The sequence below is a fragment of the Paramormyrops kingsleyae genome, chromosome 16 (genome assembly GCF_048594095.1).
Source record: "Paramormyrops kingsleyae isolate MSU_618 chromosome 16, PKINGS_0.4, whole genome shotgun sequence".
Lineage (NCBI taxonomy): Eukaryota > Metazoa > Chordata > Actinopteri > Osteoglossiformes > Mormyridae > Paramormyrops > Paramormyrops kingsleyae.
This window is the reverse complement of record NC_132812.1, coordinates 12,275,175-12,300,225: the sequence shown is the minus strand read 5'-3', so window position 1 is coordinate 12,300,225 and position 25,051 is coordinate 12,275,175. Positions and strand designations below refer to the sequence as shown.

General features: G+C 50.7%; 1 protein-coding gene across 14 annotated transcripts in view; it reads right to left on the bottom strand.

The window, feature by feature from the left end:
- The window catches only part of tns1b (tensin 1b), a 156,143-nt gene that overhangs the window by 116,656 nt on the left and 14,436 nt on the right, over window positions 1-25,051 (bottom strand). Inside the window, exon 1 of one of the 14 annotated variants that reach the window (XM_023841883.2) lies at window positions 20,068-20,219. The exons of 10 other annotated variants lie outside the window; for them this stretch is intronic. In XM_023841883.2, the coding sequence (XP_023697651.2) occupies window positions 20,068-20,082 (15 nt within the window). In that variant the 5' untranslated portion in view covers window positions 20,083-20,219. Of the gene's footprint in view, window positions 1-1,825; window positions 2,141-9,794; window positions 9,958-20,067; window positions 20,220-25,051 lie in introns of those variants that run through there. 3 more of the 14 variants (XM_023841874.2, XM_023841877.2, XM_072700227.1) reach the window with 3 other exon arrangements.

Sequence of the window (25,051 nt, the reverse complement as noted above, 5' to 3'; positions counted from 1 at the left end):
GACACACGCTCGCTTGCTCGTGCCTGGACGATCATAACTCCATGCAGAGCCAGATGCTACAGTACGCTAAGAGAGGCCTCGATTCCTGCATACTGGATCACGTAAATAGCAGGATTTCTGCTTAAATAATATCCATCACCATTATGCTATTCCTGGTCCTGTGCCGGAAACGTGGCAAGATGTTTTTTTCGTGATTTTTTTTTTTTTTATTCCACATGCGGCTTTCGAGCAACCAAATGCAGGAAGGAGGACGCTTCGGTTGTTCAGTCCACCTCTTTGTCCCCAAACTCTCAGCCGTGCCTCATCTACACCCAATCCGAAGCCAGCAGGGAAAGTACTTTTCCGTTGAGGGATGTCCCCCCACCCCACCCCCCCCCCCCCCCCCCCTGCATTAAGGCCAGCTGCTGGCTGCTCTGGGTTGTAGGAGTCATGTATGAACGTGACAAATAGCATTTAGCTGCTATGATAATGGCATCTTTAGAAACCAATGCTGATTATCCCAGTATATATTACCGGATATGAAACTTATTGTAACTGCAGGATCCTGTGGGGGCCTTGAACCATGCAGGTTTCGTGAACAGATCCTTAACCCCCCCCCCCCCCCTCCCGACCACAAACAAAAGCAGGAACGACTGAAGTCGGATTTGTCTGAAACCTGTGTTTTCTCTCACTAATTGATTTATCGTAGCCTAATGGACATTGAAAATTCAGTGGGGTGGACGGCTTTAGGGCCTGTGGAAGGGATCGATGTACGATTCAGCCTGACATCTGCTGGACAGTAACGCTACATCTTCTCAAGTTGCTCCTTTGTAAGTCCTGAACCCTCTCAGGTCTTGTGCAGCGTTGCCTTCTTAAAGATTTAATCCCCAGCCACACAGTAAATAATTACTCCTAAGTCCTCAATTATTGGCCCATTAGCAACACGAGGTCACTCGACTATAGTTCCCTTCCAGATTTCGGTGCTTATTTTCATGGATTTTAGTCACTGCTGTTTGCAAACATAACACATATCAGCACAAAAAACAACTAGCACATTTCAGATGGATATGTAGGTGAATGTGGGACTCTATTTCGGTTGTCCCGCTTACATCTCTTACATCTAAAGCTCCGTGTTCACACATGTCACGCAGGAATGGAAGATACATTTCACAGAAATCCCAGTGTGCTGCAGAAGCATCTAGTGTGCATAGACCGTCTCAGTGACTTAATTTATTCATTCTGCCCAGTTATCCAGTGGGTCGGGCCTGCCTCGGCTATGACCTGCTCGCCTGTTTCCTACATCTCGTCCCGGTTATGATTAGTCGGGCAGCTGTGTGCCGGATTCTGTGGCGTTCCAGGCTGCCCGGGAGCCTAGCCTCCGGCCCCCATTGGGATATGAGTGCCGGCTCCCCCATTCAGGGAGGGGAGGGGGGTGGATCCCTATACATCTGATCGAGTTGAGCTGGGAATTGAGCGGAACGCTAATTACGTGAAGAGCGGGGTCAGAGGGGAGCCCCTCCCTCTAAACTGGACCACCAACCTATCAGCTTGGCATGAAATGGGGGGGAGGAAGGGGATAGACGGGAACATGGCAGTGGTGGGATGCATGGCTGTCAAGAGTTTGCACATTAAATTATACAAAAGAGGACAGAAATAGTTTCCTTCTGGGCCCAGCTGGAGCGGCGAGTCGGAAAACAGAGCCCAGGCGGTCCTGGCGTCACGGTCACGCGGACGGCGGCGGTGGCGAATCCCCAAACACCACTCCGCCACAGCCTCAACATCCCACATTCACGCCTGCCACGATCAGGCCCATACCTATGTCCCAGACGCATGCGACCCTACTCACCCAGAACATGCAGGAGAGGCAGACCCAGGTGCGGGCCCGGCCCGCCAGCGCCGAGGGCAGGCTCAGGGACACGGAGGGCATCTTGCCACTGGGTGCTTAGCTCTCCTGTAGACCTGCAGCGGGGCTCTCAGCTACTCCACACAGCGCTGTCCCCCGACACCACAAATCCATGACACACTGGAGCACTGGAACTCCTCTCCGTCTCGTTGCCTCTCTTTCTGACTCTCACTCCTTCCCCCTCTTCCTCCCTCTCTCGATCGCTCCTCTCGCTCTCTCTCTCACTCGCTCTCTCTCTCTCTCTCTCTCCCTCTTCCAAGAGACTCACAAAGCTTTTGGGGTCAGGCTACTCGACTCTACAGGAGAGAGGGGGGAGGTGTCTCTGTGGGGCTTTATTTATCTTAAAAAAAAAAAAATCCCCCCAACTCTCTGCCTCCTCCCCACTTCCAGCCTCATAGTCCCTCCTCTCTCCCCCCTTCATGTTCCCCCTCGCCTCCCCCATCTCCCCCATGTCTGAGCCCCGCTCGCTCACATCTGTGCTAATGCCGTTTTAATTTTTTATCGACTCACTCGCTCCTTTCTCTGTGCCTTATGTTTTCTACTCCTGCATGGCAGAGCCAATCCAAGAAGCACGCATCAATTCTGAGGCTCTTCCCCATAAACCCTGAATTAGTGCTTTTTCCAAAAACAGGAAAAATATTCAGTGCCTAATCCCCAGAACACCCCCTGAACTTTTAAGCCTAAGACACACAGCATGACAGGAGAGGAAAGCATCTTCTCTGAGACGTCCTCACCTTCGCGCCAGAGATTAGCCGCCTCGCCGCTTCTTCCCCATAGCTGTCTTGCCCGCACACTCGGGGATGCATTTTCCAGCGCATCCCTGCATCCGGAGATCACAGCCGCTAAGCCAGGTTCCCCCCTCAGGCCGCGGAGGGGAACGTCTTTAGCTCGCCCGCTCCCACGTGCTCCAGTTCCTGCCCGGCTCTGCCAGTCCTATCGCGTGCTGCCCGACTTATTATTTGTTTGTTTTATTTTTAGGGCTACCTCCAGAGGCTGTGACTCGCGTCAGCAGCTTCCGCGCCGGTCAGGTGGGTCTTGGCTGGTGCACAGCGAGAGGCGTCCAGCCAGCGGGTCGGGGCGGCCGGGGCCCCTGTTCAGCTTTGCTAGGGGCTTAGCTTTCGGGGCCAGACGTCCCCAGGGGGACCCACGGGCACAGCATCGATAAACACGGCTTGGCCTCTTTATTCAGCCTCTTTTGGCCCCCAAGGGAGGAAGGTAAAGCGAGAGACATTTATCTGCTCAGGCTGAAACTGCCACATCCTCATTCTGCTGCCACAGCCGAGGTCCAACAGACCTAATAAATAAGACACACTAGGACAATAATTCACACGATATCACATGAAAACCTAAAGGCCTATAAGTTATTTTAGGCTAAGAATAAGGTTACTAAACTGTGCTAAACAGCTTACGCGATTATTTTGCCCAAAACAATGCGGGCATAAGATTTGGAAGGTTAAGAAGTATTTCACTCTGGCCATTCTGGTTAAGTGTCCTGCTCAAGACCTCTTGAAAATGATTTGTCCTTCACCTGGTGCACTTATCGCCAAAAACCGGAGATGAACTCCAAACGCAAATGTTACATTTCCGCCATTTTGCTTATGGCCCTTAATGCACGGGAAGCAGGAGAGCTAGACCCCGCCAGCGCAGATGTTTGTCCTCAAAACGAAACTGGAGCTCCTCTCCGTCATCTCCTGTCACCGTGATTTACACTGACACGCGGTTTCATCTATCTGTTTACTCAAGGGCTTCCCAAAACAGCAGGGCCTCTGTTTCAGGCCCATGTGGGCCACGATCACACTCACCTCCAGCTATCATAACACACATGGCGATTCAAACCCACTCCGGACTTCAGCACCTCTGCAGTGACTCACTGGCTGCACATTTACAGATCATTCATTCGTTCACTGTACAACCCACTGTGCAATACTATTTAATACAATTTACTGTGCTGTTACTACGGAATTGCATGCAATACTTTCCCTGTCATTCTTTGCATTGTTAACATTTATTATTTTGTATAATTTATTGTTATTGTCTATTAATGTCTAAATGTCTTTTTATTGTCCAAATGGGTTTGTGTTGTACTGCTGTAATCACACGATTAATAAAATATCTATTTATTTATCCATCTATCCATAAGTATTTATCCATCCATCCACCCCTCCATCCATCCATCCATCCATGCACTAATGTACCAGACAAAACCTGTGAGAAGGGGAGCCAGGGAGGGTGGTAGCCCAGGTATCCCACAATGCACCATTGTAAGGTCTCCCCACTGGCAGAGCCCCACACATTTAAAAGCTGGGGTGGTGGGTGCAGGGGTCAAGTATAAAGATCACCAGGGGGGCAATAGCAGAGATACAAGGAAATACGGGAACGGCTTCAAGTTTCAAGGCTGACCAGTGACCTCTCACTCACTGCAGGGTGGGAGGGGGGGGGGGGGGTGGAGAATTGGGAAAACAGCACGATCCAACCCAGATGCCATTACCACACATCAGCCACACTGAAAAGGAACAGAGTGAAACACACTCCTCTGATGGGCGTAAATCTGTCATGCGGCGATTTAACCTGGTACTCGAAGTAACTGAGGTGTTCCCTCAGCATCCGCGGGGCACGGACACTTCCGGAATCTTTCATTCGTGTGAGAGGTGCCAGAAAAGGCCACTGCGCTTCCTCTGGGCTGCCACAGCCCACCGGCTTGCTTATTCCACACAGCCGCACACCACACACCGGCAGTCCTTCACCACAGGAATCCTTTATAGGCAGATCAAAGGTCTCCAGAGCACCCCCTAGTGGGGGCTAACGTGACACTTTCTGAATACTGGGATTTAAGCACATGATGTAACACGATCAAAGAAAAAGAAAAAAGGGAGAAATAAAACCCGGGAATTTCAACTGGTAGGAAACAGAAACTCTTAATCATTCACTGTCCATCTCGAAAGATAAAAAGAAAATTTGCGGTTAGTTCGCTTTCAGATAAGCCTCCTATTACTCTCATGCACGTAGTAAGGTCTAGAACAAGAATTATGATAAGTGGTTTTGCTTTCTGTCTAAGAACATGGGTGCCACAGTCACTCTGCCCAAAGGTGGTGGTGGACCTCTGTTACCGACATCGAAAACACTCCAAGCCCCTGTGCCATTTCTAGACCACCTGAAATGGGACCCCCCCCCCCCCCCCCCCACACACACACACACATTTCAGATCATAAACCAAAGCCTCAACCCTACACGAAGAAGTGAAATTAGCAGTAACTTCCGTTGTGGAATATGGACGGATATAAGTCATCTACAAAAGTGTAGCCTTTACAGGACAGAAAGTGCAGACTGGGCTGCCGCAGCGTCAGAAATCCCTCAGCGAGATGACACACGATGGAAAAAAGCATGAATTTCCAAACACTTCAAAGAGAAACTGAAAAGCCCATACTTTCCAGCATAATCCATCACGGCCTTACATCAGTCTGCTTGCAGCCATCACCTCTGCCCTGTAAAAATAATCTGTGAGACGGCGTAATTGACTAAGATCCAGCACGAAATGGACTTGGTCCACAGTACCATTCTGAAAGCAATTTTCACAGAAAAGTATGTAAGCATTTTTTGCTTGCATGGGTTGTTCTTACTTTAATGACTAATTACCTAAAGTGCTTATCTGCACTGTGGTAGAATGATAAGCTGGTCTGTACCTTCCTAGTCAATGCAAAAATCAGTACAGCATTCATAGTTACCTACTCTATCAAAATTATGAAGAAGCTCTGTTTGTGGACAGAGCTCAGCTGTTGCATTTCATATGAGAGAATTGTGTGGGTTTGGGACAGTGTCTGAGATCAGAAGGTTGCCAGCTCAAACCCCAGAGTTGGCACAGTGTTTTAGCATAGGGCCCTCAATCAAGGACCTTAGCCCCCAATTTCTCCAACTCTCTGACCCTGCTGTCAGAGAGTTATTTTTCGATAAAGGCATCCTATATGTAAATAAAAATGCAAAACCAGGTTGTTGATGAGGACCACAGCTGCAACCTGCTCCTGAGTGACAGAGGCTCCTCCCACGGGTAGGACCACTAGGATGCCCTACCAGGGAAAATGAGGTCTCTGGACTGACTATCCTCTCTGCACGTGCAAAGCCTACTGCTGATTCGTTCCTCCGCTGCTTGGCATAGTGCTCCGTTGGCTTTCAAGTAGAAGAATGACCTCACTTCTTGATGGATGGAGGAAGCCAAGCCCCCCCCCCCCCCCCCAGGCAACAGAGGCACTCCCACCAATATCCCACGTGCACTTACACGTTTTCCAGCCACTCTGCAAAGGGGCCTCGCGGTCCCCCCCCCCCCCCCCCTTCTTCGTTGCATCCTGGCAATCCCCAGCCCCCACCGCTAACGAAAGCCTTCCCCGGACTTCAAAGCCTCCCCCCATGTATCAGGCTCACTTTAATCACTTACATGCCTCGACCGTGAGCACAGAGTTTAAAAATCGACCCCCATTTAATCTCCCGGTCGCCCCCCTCTGCTTCACGTCGGAGATCTGCGGCGTGTAGTGCAGCCACATTCCTGTTTTTCATCATTGCTCATGTGAATTGCACCAGCTTTAATTGAAAGCCCAAGAGAGGGCCACGGGGAATCAAAGACCACGCAAAGCGGCCCAATATATATAGTAAAAATACATGCACCGGTCCCATTGAAATCAACATCACGAGAAATGTTCCTCGCCAACAGACAGGGTAATGAAAAACGAGAGCTACGATTCCGTCCGTTAATTGTATTGCTGACTCGCTGAAGTTATCTGGAGCCACAATAAAGGCAGAGGTCCTCCTGTGGCAGAGACAGAGCCTGTCAGACTTTGCCTGACTAGTGCACAATGAAGGCAGGCTCTTTTAATCTAATCACAGTAATGCTGTTGTCTCCCTTACCCGTGGACCGGATCAATATTTCATTTACTTTGGGACCGCTAATGAAAATTAGCAGAGACCCTCCGAGAAGCTCTGACAAGACACTGTCTCTTTTATAGAAGCTGTGTTCCCAGCTCAGCTTATACCGAGCCCTCCGATGACCGAAATCCCGAATAACACCGGCGAGTAGCGCCGGGATCTCTAAACGAGGACAGAGAACGAAAAAGGCAGTTCGTCACAACCGCTCGCAAATCACACTTTCCTACCCCCGCTGGGGGTCCCGGGAGCAAACTCCTAATTTATGACTCATGATGACATTAGTTAAATAAGAGGAAAAGTGCTTAGTCCTCTTCAATACGAAGAACAGAGCCAGGCTGCAAGGAGGGCTATTAAAGTGCCAATAGAGTGAGATTAATGCCAGAGGATGAGAACGACTGGCTAAGCTCTCATTCTACCCACAATCCTCCTGCATGTGTGAGCGGTCAGTCCCGGACAGACCGCTGCTTTCTCCCTTAATTAAAGGGGGGGGCGCGGAGCTGGGTGTTTTAGGGGCCACACTCAAAGGCTAATGACTGCACTTGGTGCAGACGCCACGGCTTGGCAAAACTCCCCACTCTGGAGGGAGGGGGTAAGCGTTCAGGCGGATATAAGCAGCAGGCAATATCCTGGCTATTCAGCTCCATTTGTCTGGCCACCTTATCTCCTCTGCTCCCACCCCCTTGCAAGTCTCAAACCAGTGACTGACAATCAGCTGAGCCCACCCGCTCCCCTCAATAGGACTGATCCATCCACTTGGCTGATGTCACCCAAAAAGCCAGCGACTAAGTTGGTCAACATTTCTCCAGCTCACAGTCCAAAAGAAGTTCCTACCAAATAGTCTGCATATTTCTGTTGAGGACTTCAAATGAGGCTTCATTCACCATCGACAGAATGTACCAGTACATGCAAATGATGCCGTTATTACACATCTCTTGAAGACACGCATGCACACACAGGTGAGAGTGAAGCTTGGGGTGTAAGTGCAGGGTTGGTTGTCCATTCAATACCCCTGGGGAATTACTCAGGGCATTAAGGGCCTTGATCAAGGGCCCAATAGAGATGTGACTATGCTGTCAAGGTTGGGATTTGAATCGATGATCCCTCAAGCACTGCCACAGAGGCTTAACCCACAGAGCCACACACAACCCCAATGCTCCAAAAGCTGCTGAAACCAAACCTCAAGTTGCATACACACCACATTCTCTGTGGTACCGTAATTTCACTGGACGTTTACACAGTAGGAGCTGACTCCTGCAGGTGAGTCAGGCTGTGCTTGTGACCAGCATGGTATCTGTGGTTAGCTGGTATAATAGGTCTGTGTGCTCAGTGGTATTTTGAAGGGAACTTGACTCCAGGCCCTGCTGGGCACTGGAATGACATCTGCTAACTGGCCTGAATGCTAGCTTTTTTCCAGCGAGGAAAAGGTGAAATCAGATTCAGGTCCTGGTTCTCAAATTAGGTCTGCCCCTCTGATGGGAATGAGCATGGCTGTCTCAGTTAGGCCATGGGGATGGAGAACCTGCACTCCGCTGCACCTCATTGGGGTGGGGGGGGGGGGGGGGGCTCCAGAGTGAGGCACTATGGGATCTATCATCACAGCCGGCCTGTCCATCAGCTAGCCGAAAGCAGGCGGCACCCTGACAGGGCCCAGATGGAGAAAACTCCACCAGCAGGGGGCATAGTCGTTAAGATGACCGAAGACAAAATTTGTTGGAGAAAAAATGTAAGTACAGCCTAAAGAAGAGGTAATTACAAAAAACAATTAGGAGAGTTGCTCCACTCTAAACGGGTCTTATTTGGGGATGCAGGTGGGCGATTGGGTCTGCGGGGGGGGGGGGGAGTTGATCTGGAGAATAACTCCAGAGTCCGGGGGATCAAATGCAGGCCAGTATGGCTGAGGGAAATTAACCAAAGCTGACCATCTGCCGGGTCCTGGACATGGCATCTCCACAGAGACCATGGGCGTGCGGAGGGGACTGTGCCCACCATGTGTTTGGCTGGCAAAATAAGACGGGAGCAAATGCAGGTGGCCGGGGGAAGGATTTCTGAAAGGGGGGCGGAGGTGTGAGGTATAGGAGGGAATGGGTCACGCATTAAAGTTATGGGGAGGGATAGGGTGTGAAGCAGAGAGTTAGGGGCAGGTTCAGAGGGCAAAAGGGGGAATGGGGGGGGGGGTAGAGGGGCCTAGAGTGACAGGGTGAAGAGGCAAATGAGGGAGGAGAAAGCAGAGCGGGGACACGAGGGGGTGACTACGGCAGAGCGGGATGGCAGAGAGCTGCGGAGGAGAGATAAGGGGCTGCGGCAGGGACTGCAAAGAGGGAAAATCCATTCCAATTTCACAGTGCGTCGTCCTGCTGGCGCAACGCTGGGGCCGCAGCGCTGGTGCCACACGAAGGAGCCACGAGCAGAGAACATACGCTAATGGCTCAAACGAGCACAAATCGAGTCCCAGGAGTCGCAAGGCACCTAATAACTGTCCAGGTTAATGGGCAAACCCGCAGAACTGGTGATGTTACCAACGGGCAGTTTGGCGGCTTCTGGTCGTTTGCTCAGATGAGTCCTGCACAATATAGACCATCAGGCCGCTTGGAAATTGTCTCAGTCCCCTGAGGGGGGCCACATCTGACCCCACAAACCCCCTCCCCATCAGTAATAAAAAGATTGCATTTGGACGCCGAAGATGCATCGAAAACGATTTACAATGATGTGCCGGGCAGAGTTACGGCTGGGCGCAAGTCGGCTCGCAAGCGAAACGCAGCGCGAATCTGAAAACCGCACCGATTGCGAGTCCGTGAGGCATGGAGGCGGGAGGTTGGGCAAGGTCATGTGACTGACCTTTAACACGCACCTGCGAGAAGCATGAGGACGGGCAAGAGGCGGGGGGGAAATCAGCAAGCTGGGGAAGCTTGTGGGAAAGAGGGGGGCTTTGCCGAACCGCCACGGACACGCAAGGTGACCCAGTGCGGACACGCGTGGGAGACGGCTTGGACACGGCACCTACCTGGTCCCTCCTGGTGGCCCTCAGCGGGAAGAAGCAGGAGAAGAAGAACTTGCCCCAGCTGACGACGGCAGCCAGACACCAGCTGAGCCGGGCCATCGCAACCTCCCTGCCGGACCGGCACCAGAGGCCACCGGCTCTGTCCTACGGAGCAGAAGCGAATGTCCCCTCCCCCTGAGGCATGCGGCACGGCGTCCGAACCCAGACCCCCCCCCTCCACCCCCCCCCCCTGGCTTTTTTTCACAGAGAGGCGTTCTTCCCGCTCGGGGCGTCAATCATCCCTTAGAGCGCCTCTTCTGCCGCCGCCGGGATCCCCGACACGTGGCGAAGTGCCGGTCAGCCCACTGGCCGTCCAGCGGCTCGCGATCCTACGCCTCCTTGCTGCTCGCTGCTTGGAAGCTGGATGCTGCAGTACCAAAGGAGGTGGAGCAGGAGCTCTCTCTCTCTGCGTGTGTATGTGTGTGTGTGTGTGTGTGTATGTGGAGGGGGGGGGGGGGGGGGGCTGGCGCGTGCAATGAAGAGGAGGGGGTGCGGGGGAAGTCAGAATGTGAGGAACAGTACGATAGCCACTCGGGGGAGAGAGCATGCAGGGCGGGAGGGGGGGAACAAAGCGGTTTCAGACCGCAGGATCGGCAGGAGCCTCTGCATGCGGCTGCCAGGTGAGTGCCGCCGGCTCCCTGCCGTGATCGGACCGCGCGGAACTGGGTCGCCGGCAGCGCGGGACGCATCCGCAGCCCAGATCGGCGCCCCCGTGCCAACGCGACTACCGCGCGGCGACGTGCGAGCACTTGCTGCAGACTCGCCACGCTTCAGCGGGAGTCTCGTCCGCGCCACCGGCGAGCGCGCATCACAGAACGGGATTATAAAAAAGGGGGGCACGCGCTCACGCTGCGGAATGCTAATTACCCGAGACGGTGCGCGCTCCACACAGAGATGGAGGGAATCTAATAGAGACTGTCAGACAATCGTAACGTAGCATCCAGTGGCGGATTGCTCCCCTTCCCCGGAGAGCACTGAACCGAGCACACATTAAGAATAATGGTCCCTGCGGTCAATGTAGACAGATATTGACCAAATCATTATGTTCTCCCGCAAGCTGAATAACAAATGCAAACCGAGCGGTGCTCGAAATACCAAATCTCTGCGGCATGTGGCGATTAGTCGTGCTGGAAATCACTTCACAGAGACATGAGACGTCTTTCCTCAGAGCTGTCACACACATCGACCCAAGCTGTAATGAAAATTAGCTTAATGTTTATATTGACCTAAAAGGAAAAAAAGAGACGGCGCAGTGTCTTTCCTTAATGGGTCTCAGTAATGGCTGCATATTATTATTATACGTTGTTGGTGCAGAGTTCAGCCAGTTAGAGGTGCGCGAAACAAATACATCAAATTAATCAAAGAGTCGGCATTCCTGCATTTTGCTCAGGCTTCTCTCGGGTGATGTTCTGTATGACGCCTCAAAAGCTCGGGTTAATAGCACCTACGGGAGTCGCTGAAAATCACGTTCACAATGCAACAGGCTAATATTTCAAGCAATGGAAACAATGGCTTTTACAGCCGAATGTCAGAGGCTCCAAACACTGTTATTCACGGCTGCTTCTCCTCGGGGAGACGCTGAAATGTCCCACACTTTATAATCTCAAGATAGAATATCAGACGGATAAAAGATAAGATGCACGTGCCAGCATGCTTAGCGGTACTGGAGAAATTGCCAGAAGGATGATTTTTAATCCTGCAGAACTACACTTAACCCTTATGATTTTCTGTGGGATGCGGCACAGATTGAAGGACGGGAGAGTGGCCGGCTATTGTGGCCCACCTCCAGTAAAATTTGTTCCATTGCCAAACTCCCAGCTCTGGAAGAAAGGAGAGGTTAGGGGCATGAGGCAGAAGGCTGCAGAGCTCAGGAGACAGTCCACTTCACTCCCGATCATCCCAAGCAGAAGATGGCATGTCAACAATTCAAGGTCCTTCAGAACAAATAGGTTCAGACACAGCAGGACTATGGATCAGAGCCACACGTGTGTTTATGTGACGCCTCATCTGTGCGCTTTCATGTCCTACCTGCTCAGGGCAAAATGATCTCCATCTGAATCTCAATCTGCTGCAACCCCCCCAGCATAAACAAAATCCCTGCCAAACCCGAACACCTGGAGATGTAACCTGGTCACGGAGCACCCCCCCCCCAGCCACCCCCCCACCCCGCCTGCCAAAAACCACATTGTTTTCCACGTTAGAAGGAAATGGGAGGGGGGGGGGGGGGGGGCATACGGTGTGTAAACTTTTCAGCAGATAATGGCATGGGTGGACCGCTTCCCCATCCTGTCAGCCGTTTTCAGGGATAAAACCCCGGAAGGTTCTGCCAAAAAATTAATAAAAAAAAAAAAAACAGACTCAAATAAAAACCTAACTGAGCCCCCAGGAGTTAGCATGATGGAACTCAATGCAAATGCATTCTATTTGTTTTACCACACACCACTATACACACTGTACAGCTGTCAGAAAAATGCCGAGAATGTAACAAAAATACAGCACAGATCCAACAGAAGGAGATCAGACAGTCTGGAAACGGCATGCAGGGGGCCAGCGAGCGTCTGATGAAGCCCCAAACAGCAGTGCGACGCCAGCAGAACTGAAGGCAAGCACTCCCCCCTCTCGGTAACAAAAGAAACACCTTCCCCGACCATTCACGGAAATGGGGGCAGCAGCTGTAGGGGAAACATGCTGGTCTATGCGAGGACCAGAATCAGGGCCAGCACTTGGGATGCATGGATCTGATTGGCTGTCGGGTGGGTCTGTCAAAGTGGGTGGGGCCTGAGACAGTCACGCTAGATTGTATTTCTCTTCAGCTTGGAGAACAGAGATACAGACCTGTTGATGATCATGCCAGTAATTTCCAAATAACAATGTGGAAGGTGTGTTATACATTTAAATATTTCACATCTGTATCCTTGTTTGTACGCTTGCTTTTGCGCGCACAAGACGTTGTATTGTTTGAGCAAGAAGTTCTGACTTCGAGCCAATATGCCTTCGATAGCTCTTGGTGGAATATGCCAGTGAAATCTGCTGGTAAGTAAGACCAGCAATAGAGAGGGGAAGAAACATCAGTGTCTCCTATGGTGAGAGAGAGATAATTTGGGGATATAAGAATATATGTAAAGGCAGTCTCAGCCAGATTCCTGTCATGCATGAAGAACGCTCGGCTTCAGGACAGCAGTTCATGATCCACGGAGCCCATGCTACAATCCGTCGGGACCAACTGGAACCGGCCATTTAATTATCACTGCGTGTAATCACAATAGCCCGTTCCGCTTGATAATTAACCTCCAAACATACAGTTAATAGTACAGAATAGCATTTGCTAATGGGTAAGAGAGTTGATGTTGCTCCCCCACATGTGTAGGCAGTAGGAAGGAAGGCTGGAGTCAGATTCAGGTCTCCCCCCCCCCCCCACCCACCAGGCCAGGTGGGCAGGACTCTCACTGCCCCCCCCCCCTCCCCCAGTGCCCAACAGCAGAGAACTGATGCTATTTCAAGCAAAGCAAGTCAATTCCTTCCAAACTGTAGCCAGATCCTATTGTAATTACATTATCGTAGTTGTAGAAATAGCCATAAGCATTCTGCTTCTGCATTAGCCGCTCCAGGCACATTCACCGCGGCCCTCTGCATTTTGGCAGGCCTTCTCCTACTCTAACATGGATCATGAAATAGCCCAGTCAGCTGACTACCCCCCCCCAACATACATTGCAGGATTCTGATGATGTTAACGTCTCCCACGTGTTCCCGACAAACGTATGTTATAGAGTTGCTATGGAGAATGGTTTATAGATGCGTCCTACAAGACCGTGTTCACAAATCCCTGTCCTAAAAGGATAGATCCCTTCTTTTGATAACTTCACACGAGAAAGAGGGAACAGGGATGAGCCAGATAATGCACGATTCTGCCAAAAGAAAACAGTGAGACGTTCAGAACCAGCTGCATTCATGTGACAGTTTCACATCAAAGCCCCGATCGTGATGTCCGTGATTCATAATGCTATTTTCTGGAACGAGATTCTGTATTGTATAATGTTCACCTTAGGGGACTGGGAGGTCTGAAAAATGCGTACAGTAAGTGTCACAGGCAGCCATGCAGCTCAGGGACAGCTCCCATTTCTGCGTTTCTCCGGACGGGGAAATTGTGCCGGTGCTTGAATGGCCATTTCAAGCGGGAGGAAGAGCAGCTGTTTCCTGAAGCTCCTTCCTGAGCTGGACTGGAACAGGAGAAGCAGAGGTAGGTAGGCCAGAGAAGGGAGCGAAATGCGCCACTTCTGGGAGCAGGCATAAAACGGCGCAGCTGACCAGCAAAAACAGGAGGGAAAATGCAGCTCGGAGATGCAGGGGGGTCTGGAATGCCACCCCTCAGATTCAGAGAGTCAGATGGCAGAGGTGGAAAGTTCAGGTCTAGAAAGTACGAATCCAGACCAAGGTTTTGTTTCAACCAACCAGTTGAGTGCTCTGTGACTGTGACTATTTATACTTAACTGGTTGGTTGGAACAAAATCTTGGTCTGGATTTGTACTTTCCGGACTTGAACTTTCCACCTCCGTCAGATGGTTTCCCTGGGCAGGCTAAGCTGGAGCATTTTCCAGCCTCAGAAGGAAGCTTAGGAAAGCTGAAAAACCCAAACTCTTCATCAGAGGAAACTGCTCTGAATGACGGACACAGTGGAGCGATAAAAACTACAGGGACGTGAGATCATAGTAGTGAGGAATATCCGACTGCACCAAAGCACTTAAAAAATGAAAGTTAGGAGGTAGTTATGATATGTGAGCAGGACAAGAATCCCTGGACAGGGTCACCTTGCACAAACAAATGCACATTAAAGGGTATTTAAAACTCCCCCACCTCCTAGAAATCATTGAAAGGCTTCCAATGCAGAGGAGCAGGCAGGGAGGGAGCGCAGCAGAAAGGCTGAGGCTGGTGGAGGAGGATTAGCCGGGGGGATGGTTAGATGCGCTCTCTACTCAGTGCAGTGTAATTGGCTGCCTTTTGTTCCCAAATTGAGGACTTCAGAGCCAGGGCTGAAAGGGCCCGACAAAGGCAGCAGGCCAAACAAAAGCACGAAGTGTCCAGCCCGCTTCCTCCCATCTGGGACCCCGGGTGCATGGGGGGGGGGGGGGGTCATCAAAGCATTAGGGAGACTGTCTCCTTGAGTACCGTTCTACCTGAAAACTGTCCGACAAAGAGCTGATGGGTCGTAGAATAGCAGGCTTCATCGGGGGACGATCCCGTCAACCTGCATGAGTAACATGACTGTCACTTGACGGCAAGACCCGTGATCACCTTGGGCCCGGCAGTGTCACTGGTAAAAAGAGTCTTTAAAAGCTCATACGTGGCACTTTAAAGGTCTTAATGAATGAGCCAAGCTCATGAAAGCATGCTGGCTTCATCTCTGCTTTCAGCCTTTCATGGTGGGGGGGGGGGGGGGGGGAAGAGGGGGGGTCAAGAGGTCTCCGCTCTGTGACTCCATGGCTAACCTCTGCCGCTTGATGAACACCCTCAGACTCAATCCCCTGACTGGGAGAATGGGGTTCGGCCTCCTGAAAGGGAGGACCGGTAAGCTGCCCCTGTCCGTCACTCAACAGGCAGCATTGTCACGGCAGCTCTGCGGGGGGGGGGGGGGGGTGTTTGAAGGCACAGAGAGCCACTGACAGCTGACCGTCATCACGGACTCCCAGCCCTGTGCGGTTGTCGTCTTTTTCGGGGTGGGGGGGGTGGTGAGGGACGCATGATAAACCCATGCACCATGGGGGATGGCATGCCACCACGGCATGTCGCGGCAGAGCGAGGTATGGGGGGGCCACGTGCTGTTCCTGTACGCTGGAATGTAAACACGTTCCCACCGTCTCTGTCTCTCCAGTGTTTACAGAAAAGCCCCTCCAATGGGGGGCATCAATCTGCCCCCTGGACAGTGCAGCACATCAATGCGGGGGGGGGGGGGCTCGTATCTGCCATAGAACATGGTGCCAGGGTGCAGCTGCCAAGGGAGCACTTCAAGCCTTCAGAGATAGCTAATCCCATTAAGTTTATAGTGGTGACGCAGCCACTCGCTGCCAGACCCGGAGGCCGGGCCTGGGGGGCCTCTGCGGCCTGGCGAATCCCCTCCCCCTTTCACCAAAGTCAGCTGCAGAGGTGGGGGGAGGGGTAATCACCTTGGAGGGACTCAAGGAATCCAGCCCCCCCCCCCCCCCCCCTTACCTCCAAGAGTCACTTTGAACTATTTTAAGGTGCCGCAGCGCGCTGAGAAACGACTCAAAATCGGCCACCGAGGCCGACTCCAAAAAGGGAAACGCACTACGCGATATGGCGGGCGGGGGGCGCTCTTCTGGGGCCCTGGAGTCACGTGCTGCCACATGACATTGACCTGTCCGCTCAACGAAGATCGTCAACGTGGATTTCTAAATAAATGCATAAATACACAGAATATGAGCAAACGGTGCAAAGCGGACTCAGGAGAAAGCTCAGTGGACGATATAACACGACCCCACTGCCACTGTTTTTCTGGAAGTCGACAGGAATCTCCTACCTGGGACACAGAGGCGGGGAGTGGGAGAGTCAGACGGACATTGCGGCAGGGTGGAGTGGAGGGGGGGGGCTGCCTCTTGCCCCGAGATGCCGTGCAGACCTTGCCATCTTCCTCCCCATTTAGTTTATTACACTGCCTTGGCACTAAAGTCACTCCGCACTTCAGCTACGGGCCTCCTCGCAAGGTCATCAGCACCGCATCCATCTCTGAAATGTATTATCCGCCTCAGTGCCCACAAAACACGCATCGCGTGCCACAGGGAGAGTGAAAAAAAAACACAACAAGCCGTGATTGTCCTGTCAGGCACATGAACTCTCCATCAGCCAGAAACTGCCGAAAACACCAATACAGTAATTGCTTCATTACATCTCAAAGTCCTGTCCTTTATTTTGTAATAAAAAAGAACCTTTTTTAAATACATTTTCAGAAATAACTCCATTAAAATGAGTCTTATTACCATCCTGGAACATTCATCCAAGCACAGAGAAGGTCACTACAAATGAATCTGAAATCTTTCAGCAAATGCTGATTTTTGTGCATTTTTGTTTCCTGGATGTCTGGCTTCCAAAGTGGACGATGGTGAACTATTGTGATCCGAAACCTCTTTAAGCATGCCTGTATCAGTGGTTTAACCTCTGGTGAGATGAGGATTTGAAGGCACGCCCGATTGCCTAAAGCAGGCTAAATGGACACCCAGAGAGCTCGGTAGACACCGTGACCAAGAATGTTCTGGAAACCCAGTAACAAAAAGCCATCCCAGGGAGTCACACAGCAAGAAAACAGCTCTGAGGCCCTGTTTGGCCAATGCATCTCCCGTCCTGGCCACCTCATCCTCAATTTCCAGCTATTTTGTGGCTTAAAGCCTTATCGGGAAGATGAGAAAAAGCAGACAGTGAAAATATGGATCTTTAATCTATAATACTTCACCCTAATCCATCTGGTTCCTCTTGAAATGGGATGCAGATCAAATATTTTTCCAGCAATATTAACCAAATTACCAAAAAATGCTTTCAGAGTGAAGTTTGAAAAATAAATATTGTGTCCAACAGGGTGGGATAGGATTTCAGAGGAGGCTGTGTGAAGGCAAGTTGGAACTAATGAGGACTGAACATTGACCAAACGGGCTGGTATTTTGGCTCAGCGAGAAACGGTGTGTCACACCTATGGGGAAGGGGTTTAAATCCCAGCCGCGCTTCCATGTTTCAGGAGTTAAGCATGTTCATCTTGCATGTGTGTGGGATTCCTCCCACAGTTCAAAAACATGTGTTTCAGAGCACCAGTATCTGTATCGTGTGTGTGTGTGTGTGTGTTTTTTTTTTTTTTCACGTTGTAGAGACCATTTTTCATGTCTTCATAAAGATCTGTGAATGCAATCAAAAAAGTAAAAATGCCAAAAGTCTCGAATTTTGTCTGGTTACCTATGGATAAGGTCAGGGCTGGGTAGGAGTTAAGGTCGTCATGTTGGAATTAGAGTTTTCCACATAGAAATGAATGGAGAGTCCCCACAAAGATATAAGTGGTGATACAGCAGTGGTGATACAGCATCCTATTCAGGGTGGCCCCCTCTCATCCAGACTCACCTATGTTCATCCAGACCCTGTACTGGATAAATGGTACGGAATGGATGAACATTCAAGAATTACCACTGGCTAATTTAAGGCAGAGTAGTGAAAGCAATGTGCATTCCACAGTAGGGCACTGGGACCATGCAGCTGGCATTCAGTCCCTCTCAGCACAGTGCAGTCGGCTGGGAGCAGAATTGCAAAAACGCAATCTCCTGCAAACACGCAACACGCATGAATGGCAGCGTATCCGAGTCTTCACCCCTCCCAAGCTGACGTGGCCATTATGAGGGATCGATAATGGATTCATTTGCCATTCTAGGCTGAAAAGAAACAGGGGAAAAGACCAAGAACAAGCCTCCAAAACATTACGTTTGTTGTTTTACCCAGTTGTCCATTCGTCTATGGCTCAGGTGATAAAGAAACCAGATCATCTACTTCAGAGGCTACAACTCCGAGCTTAAAGAGACATATCAAGATGTCCATCTTTTCAGTGCTAAAATTCACAGAACCTTCTCATAAATAAAACTTGGGGGGGGGCAGCGTGTGGCTCAGCAGCTGGGCTGTATGACCTTGCCCCCTCAATTGTATGTCACTTTCAATAAATTCATCTGCTAGATTAATTATCCATCCATTGTCCAACCTGCTTATCCTACTGGCTTGTGGGGGGTCTGGAGCCTATCCTGGAAGCAATGGGCATGGAACAACCCTGAATGGGGGGCCAGCCCATCGCAGGGCACACTCACACACCATTCACACCTAAGGGCAATTTAGCAACGCCAATTAGCCTCAGCATGTCTTTGGACTGTGGGGGTAAACTGGAGTACCCAGAGGAAACCCCACGATGACACGGGGAGAACATGCAAACTCCACACACATGTGACCCAGGTGGAGACTCAAACCCAGGTCCCAGAGGTGCGAGGCAACAGTGCTAACCACTGCACCACCATGCCGCCCCCTAAATAAATTATTTCAATTATTAATGTCCAGCACTGTGCTACCTTTGTGTTTACAGAAGTCTTACGTCATGCTACTCAGCACCTGCAAGCAGCAGAGAATTACCCAAAAACATTCTGTGGTCACTGAGTATTTGCCTCAAATCTCCCTGCAAGGAACAAAAATCACTGAGAATAACAGCAACACAACGCGCTAACCACCGCTTTCACGTTTGAATTCTGTAGTTATGTTATTAGTGACAATTAAATGAACGTAATTTGCATCGTTGAGACATGTGTAAGTACATTCTCAGAAATCAGAAATACACGACTTTTGTCTTATAATTACTATAATTGCATCATTTAAGCTCTTGCAGAAAAGTATAATTACATACGTAGGCGGTGCAATAAAAGACAAGTTCAACTGTCTTTACAAGACGAAGTCCCCCTTAAAATGCCCTTCCTTTTGGCATAAAATAGATCCCTGTAGGCTACCTTGACAGCCTTGCTTCTAATAAGCTTATTAAGTAAGCTTCAGCAATAAAACATTTCACCCTGAGTAATGGATGGTGTCTCCTAGGAAATAGGTTTCATTGTCATAACACAGAGGACACAACGGATATAATGTTCTGCCGAGAAAGTCAACATTTGCTTGAGGCCTTACACTGTTACTGCTGACGGTTTCACGGAAAAAACCTCACTAGCATGTTGGGGTCGGAATCGCTCTAGAAAGCTGGGTTACGGCACACACAACACTGCCTGTGTATGGGCAAAGGCACTATTCAACTTGACGTACACTGTCATTAAAACTACGTGTAACTCTAAAATAAACATTGTCTTATGAAACATTTAAAAACCAGCATTTTCTACAAATTAGTTTGAGCGATGCTTTTTCTTTTCAATATTTTAATATTATGGCAGCGACGGGATAAATTATTTAGCTGCGTACATCGGGAGTTTCATCAGAAATGAGGCTGCCTGTTCTTATGTTATAACCAGGTCTGGCTCTTTAGAATAAGATAGACTTTAAAGGCGAAATGTTTCAAGTAGCCGCGTGACTCCATTAGCTCACAAATCACTTTCACTCTGGTGCGGTCACTGTTTTTTGGCAGGATTATAAAAGGTGCCATCATGGCAGGCTGCTCCTTCCCCTGCCTCGCACCCGTGTTTCTCCACACGGCGTCGATGTGTCACAGAGCTGCACTCACCAGCCAGAGGGACATCGCGGAGATAGAGCCGGCCACCCGGTTCAGGTCGCTCCCTCCTGACCCAGACAGCTCGATGGCAATGCAGAAGATGTGGTGCCTGCTGGCCGAGCTCGTCCGGACCAGTCTGGCCCCCGCCTTCCCGGAGATCTGCAGTGACCCCCTCAAAGAGGGAGGGTCTGGCGACCGGGGCCTGCTCCTGACATATTTCCTGAACTCCCATTGTTAGAAGGGAAAGGCCCAAAAAAAAGTGCTCACTTTGAGGGATTCATCCTGACTTTTCTTTTTCTTTTTTTTTTCTTTTTTGGGGGGGCGCCTAAGGGGATGTTTTTCTTTCCTCTGCAGTTTTTCTTTTTTTAATTTTTTTTTCCTGGTGCCCATCTGCAAAGGTCAAAGGTTAACCGCTGCCCAGCACGGCCGCGTGATACATAACCTCCCCGTTGATCATTGACAGAACGGGGAGCCTTTTCCAGCGACTGTGCCAAGAAAGCAGAGGCGGCTTCCCGACCAGCGCCCTTATTAAACACGACAAGAGCAGAGGGGGCTGGGCCTCTGGCAGCCATTTACCGTCAGGTTATGAGGGGAATAATGAGCCTGTCATCACGGCATGAGGTAAACACACCGGCACACCGGGGGGGATCTCAGGCATAAACGCTGTGTCGACTCCCCCCCCCCCACACTATTTATAAACTGAACTTGATAAACATTAAAATGCATCACCGTTCAGACCACCTGGATCTCTGATCCCTTCCAACTTGTGAAATGAAATGAAGCTTAATTTGCCATTTGCACAAGCACATAGGAATGTGTTTTTTTTCTTTCACGTATCCCATCTTGCTCTCATACACAAACACAGGGCTGGACTGGCCATACAGCATACCGGGTTATCTCCTGTTTTTTCCCCACCGATGGGTTTGCACCATCCCATCCCATCCCCTCCCCCCAGACCCCTATTGATGGGGACCCCTGAGTGGTCCAGGGGCCATTTTTAATCCCAGTAAAGTCCTGCACACCTAAAAAGGTGAGAGCAAAGTGTAGCTGTCCATCCAGCTAAAGGCCTTGTTCAGGGGCCCAATGAAGATGTTGCTACTTTGCCAAGCATGGGATTCAAACCTGCAACCTTTCGATCACAGGCCTAAGCTTTGCTGAGTTAATGTAAAATTCATTTAAAAAGGTGAATTCATGAAAGTTCACTTAAGTGAAACAAAAGCTTAATAAAACAAGCTCATTAGTCAATAATTAGGATGGAACTGTTGCTTGATACAAAGGAATATAACGTTAACATCTATGCTCATGTTTATTTTTCTACCTTTCGCAGCATAGTTAAGGGTGGAGTTAATTGAAAACAACAAGCCCCAAGCCCCGCCCATATTCTGCAGACACGCCCACATTCTGCATCGAGCTGAAATGCAGGCATTCATGTGGTTTTTCCCACACAAAATGTGGGTCTAGCTGCCCCGGATCGCGGGCTCGGATAGTCATAAATCAAAGTTTGTTGGGGGGCACTCTATGGCGAGGAAAATGGCTGTTTCGTAAAAAAAATACCCATGGGCCGGACAACCCCAGGGTGCGGGGGGAGGAACACCAAGGGGAGTCCAAATCGATTGGTTCCGGGAGGCAATACTGGTTCACCACTGTTTCTGACACAATGGGGGGAGGATGGAGGAAACACAGGCAGGGCTGGAGGACACAGAAGGGCCAGACGGGTCACTCCCCCCCCCCCCAAATGGTCTGGTCCAGGGTGGGGGGGTAACTTAATGAATCCCCCCAAGCCTCTCCTCACTGGCTTCCCTTTGTATCCACGCTAAATACAAAAATGAAAACATTTGAATTAGACACATTTATTTGAGGCTATGTGACAGGGCAAAAAAAGTGTTGCGGGTTTGGGGGGGGGAGTAATAAAGAGGCTCTGTCCTCTCGCTGTGGGCGGGGGGGTTTGAGAAACTCTACAGCGTGCAGCAAGATACCCAAGGCATTCAAAACATCGTTATTCAGCGTGGGAGTGTTTCCACTATGGAATGGAATCGCAACATCGAGACCCTAAAGACAGCCCATTTGCATACGATTAGCATCTGTCTTCCATCAATCAAGAGAGCCAACCAGATTCCCACTAGCGGCGTATAGTGCATTGGGTCAGGATGCTGTGTCTATGATCAGAAGGTTGCAGGTTCAAATCCCGCGAGCTGCAAAGTGATTTTTACTGCTGGGCCCTAGGCGCAAAATGTGCGTCACTTGAAAGCATCTGCTAAGAAAATAAAATGTCATGGCAGGGCACCAGAAGCATTTTCAAGAGCAAATTGTGACAACTTCACAGGGTGCTAAATCACGAGGCTGTTTTCTTCTGTCGATCTGCTTTCAATAACCAGTTACCCAATCAGAGTGGCAGGATTCCAGGTCCCACCCCGGGAAGGGGAGGCGTGAGCCTCGGACGAGACGCCAGCACATTCGCTCACGCCGCGGAGCTGACCTAGGGTCACCCATTCTCCAGAGCCCTCAGACTTTGGACGGTGGCCATGAAGGTGCTTCACAGAAAAACACAATGACACAGAGCATGGATCGCTTCGGGCTTAGGGGGGTGGGGGGCGGCAGTGTTCAGCTTTGCATGTTTTAGTGAAGAGGAGGTATAAATAGCAGCCCTCGTTCAGTACAAACTGTTCTCCATGCTTGGTCAGCGTCATGGGAAAATGCACGAGTTTCCATCAGTATGGCGTGGACAGGAAACACTGCACTCTCCTGCAGGAAGTGCCTGTAATGTGCAGCCTGAAATGGCTCATTACAGCGAGCGGTGTCACTCCTCAGGCCAGGCCTGCCACAGCATTGGACACAGAGGCCTGGGGTGAGCAGTGTCGCTCCCCAGGTCAAGCCTGCCACAGCACTGGACACAGAGGCCTATGGTGAGAGGTGTCACTCCTCAGGCCAGGCTTGCCACAGCACTGGATACAGAGGCCTGGGGTGAGCAGTGTCACTCCCCAGGTCAGGCCTGCCACAGCACTGGACACAGAGGCCTATGGTGAGAGGTGTCGCTCCCCAGGCCAGGCCTGCCACAGCACTGGACACAGAGGCCTATGGTGAGTGGTGTCGCTCCCCGGGCCAGGCCTGCCACAGCACTGGACACAGAGGCCTATGGTGAGCTGTGTCGCTCCCCAAGCCAGGCCTGCCACCGCACTACGCACAGAGGGCCTACAACGAGCAGTGTTACTCCCCAGGCCAGGCCTGCCATGGCACTGCACACAGAGGGTGCTTTTAGAAATTATGCTTCATTTGGTTCATTTGTACAAGTACAGGTATATTACAATGTGTTTTTTCACATATCCCATCATGCTCTCCATTTTAAAAGATACACCTATATGGAGGTTAGAGCAAAGCTTGAGGGCTGAGCACAGGGTCAGCTGCCATCCAGCATCATGGGACCTTGCTCAACAGCCCAACGGTGGTATGGCCACTCAGCCAAGCAGAGGTGACCTTCCGATTACAGGCACAGAAGCCTAACCTGCTGACCACTGCCCTCACACGCACGCATGGGACACCACTTGTCACAGGTAGGCACTGGTCCAACAAACCTAAGGCAACATGCCATACCTCCATCCAGCTCTCAACGCATGCAATCCACAAGCCACCGTCTTGGGCGCCATGGAGATCTAACCATGATGAAGGCTGGCGATAAGACAGGGCACTTATAAAGTAGCAGGCTGGGGAGGCAGCGAATGAAAGCATCCAGCCCCTCCTTCAGATAAAGGCGGCAATACTTATCAGCAAATTGCACTTTAAAGAAGGACGTCCCCCCCCCCCCCCCCCCCCGAATTTCTACAGGCTCTCATAAATGTTTAATCACGTTAATCAAGTGAGACGGACATAAGGTCCCCATTTGTTCCCTGCGACATCGCATTTGTCCGTCGGACAGGTGGAAACGTTGCAGGTTCCTGACAGGGCGAATGCGCGTGAGATAGGGGGGTGGGGGGTTCGTCAGCTGTGCAGCAATTAGGCAAGCCAGGGAATGAGGTCTACAGTCGGGCGTGTGGAGCCCCCTGGGTTGGCAGGGGGCACGATGGCTTCTCCTGAACTGATACGGGACTGTAATTACTATAAGGAGAGGAGAGAAAGCAGAGCGACGCGGGAAGGAGACACCAGAGCTATTAGGGTGCTGCTCGCGCCCCCCAGCCCATTGGAAGGTGTGAATGGAGGTCACCTTGTCACTCTGAATGCGACCCCCACCCCTGGTGAAGCCTCTTGAGCATGGTTTAATTGGGGGGGGGGGGCCTTTGATGACCACGACCACAGAGTCCCGTTCCACAAAAACTCGCTTTGTTTTCATTGAAGCTTTCTGTCAGCTCCCTGGATGAAGGTTCTTCAGAGTAGCTGTCACATCCCCGACATCTAACGTCCGTCAACATGAATGAGAAACTCCGTGTCAACCCCAGGCACCATTCTGTCATGCGCGGAGAGCCGTGCGTTTAGCATAATGAGCCTGACGTGCACTACGACAGGACAAGGCACAATGCACACAATCACTTTGGTGACTAGTGCTCCCACAAACTCTCAGGACAGCATCTTGCATCCTCACATAGACTCTGTGATTGGCTGCAAGCTTCCTCTTTACAACAACACTGCCCCCTGGTGGCCAGAAACAGCCATGGCCTTATATTGCACCATTTTCCATTATTGTTTCCATTACCCCAGGGGTGGCCAGTCTTATCTGCAAAGGGATGCTGTGTGTGCGGGTTTTTCGCTGCAGCTCCCTAATCATATTACTAATTAGAGGACTGAGTGGCTGAAGAGTCCTCACACCTGGGTTCCAACAGCTGACCTACAGGTTATCCCAAAAACCTGCATACACACCAGCTCTTTGCAGATAAGATTGGCCACCACTGCATTACCCTAAAACTAGCCCGCCAGTCGCAAATACGTATGTCCATTTAAAAATATAGTGCCTTTCCTCCATATCTTGAAATCGGACTTCTTCCTTTCTAAAATGGGTAATTAACATAAA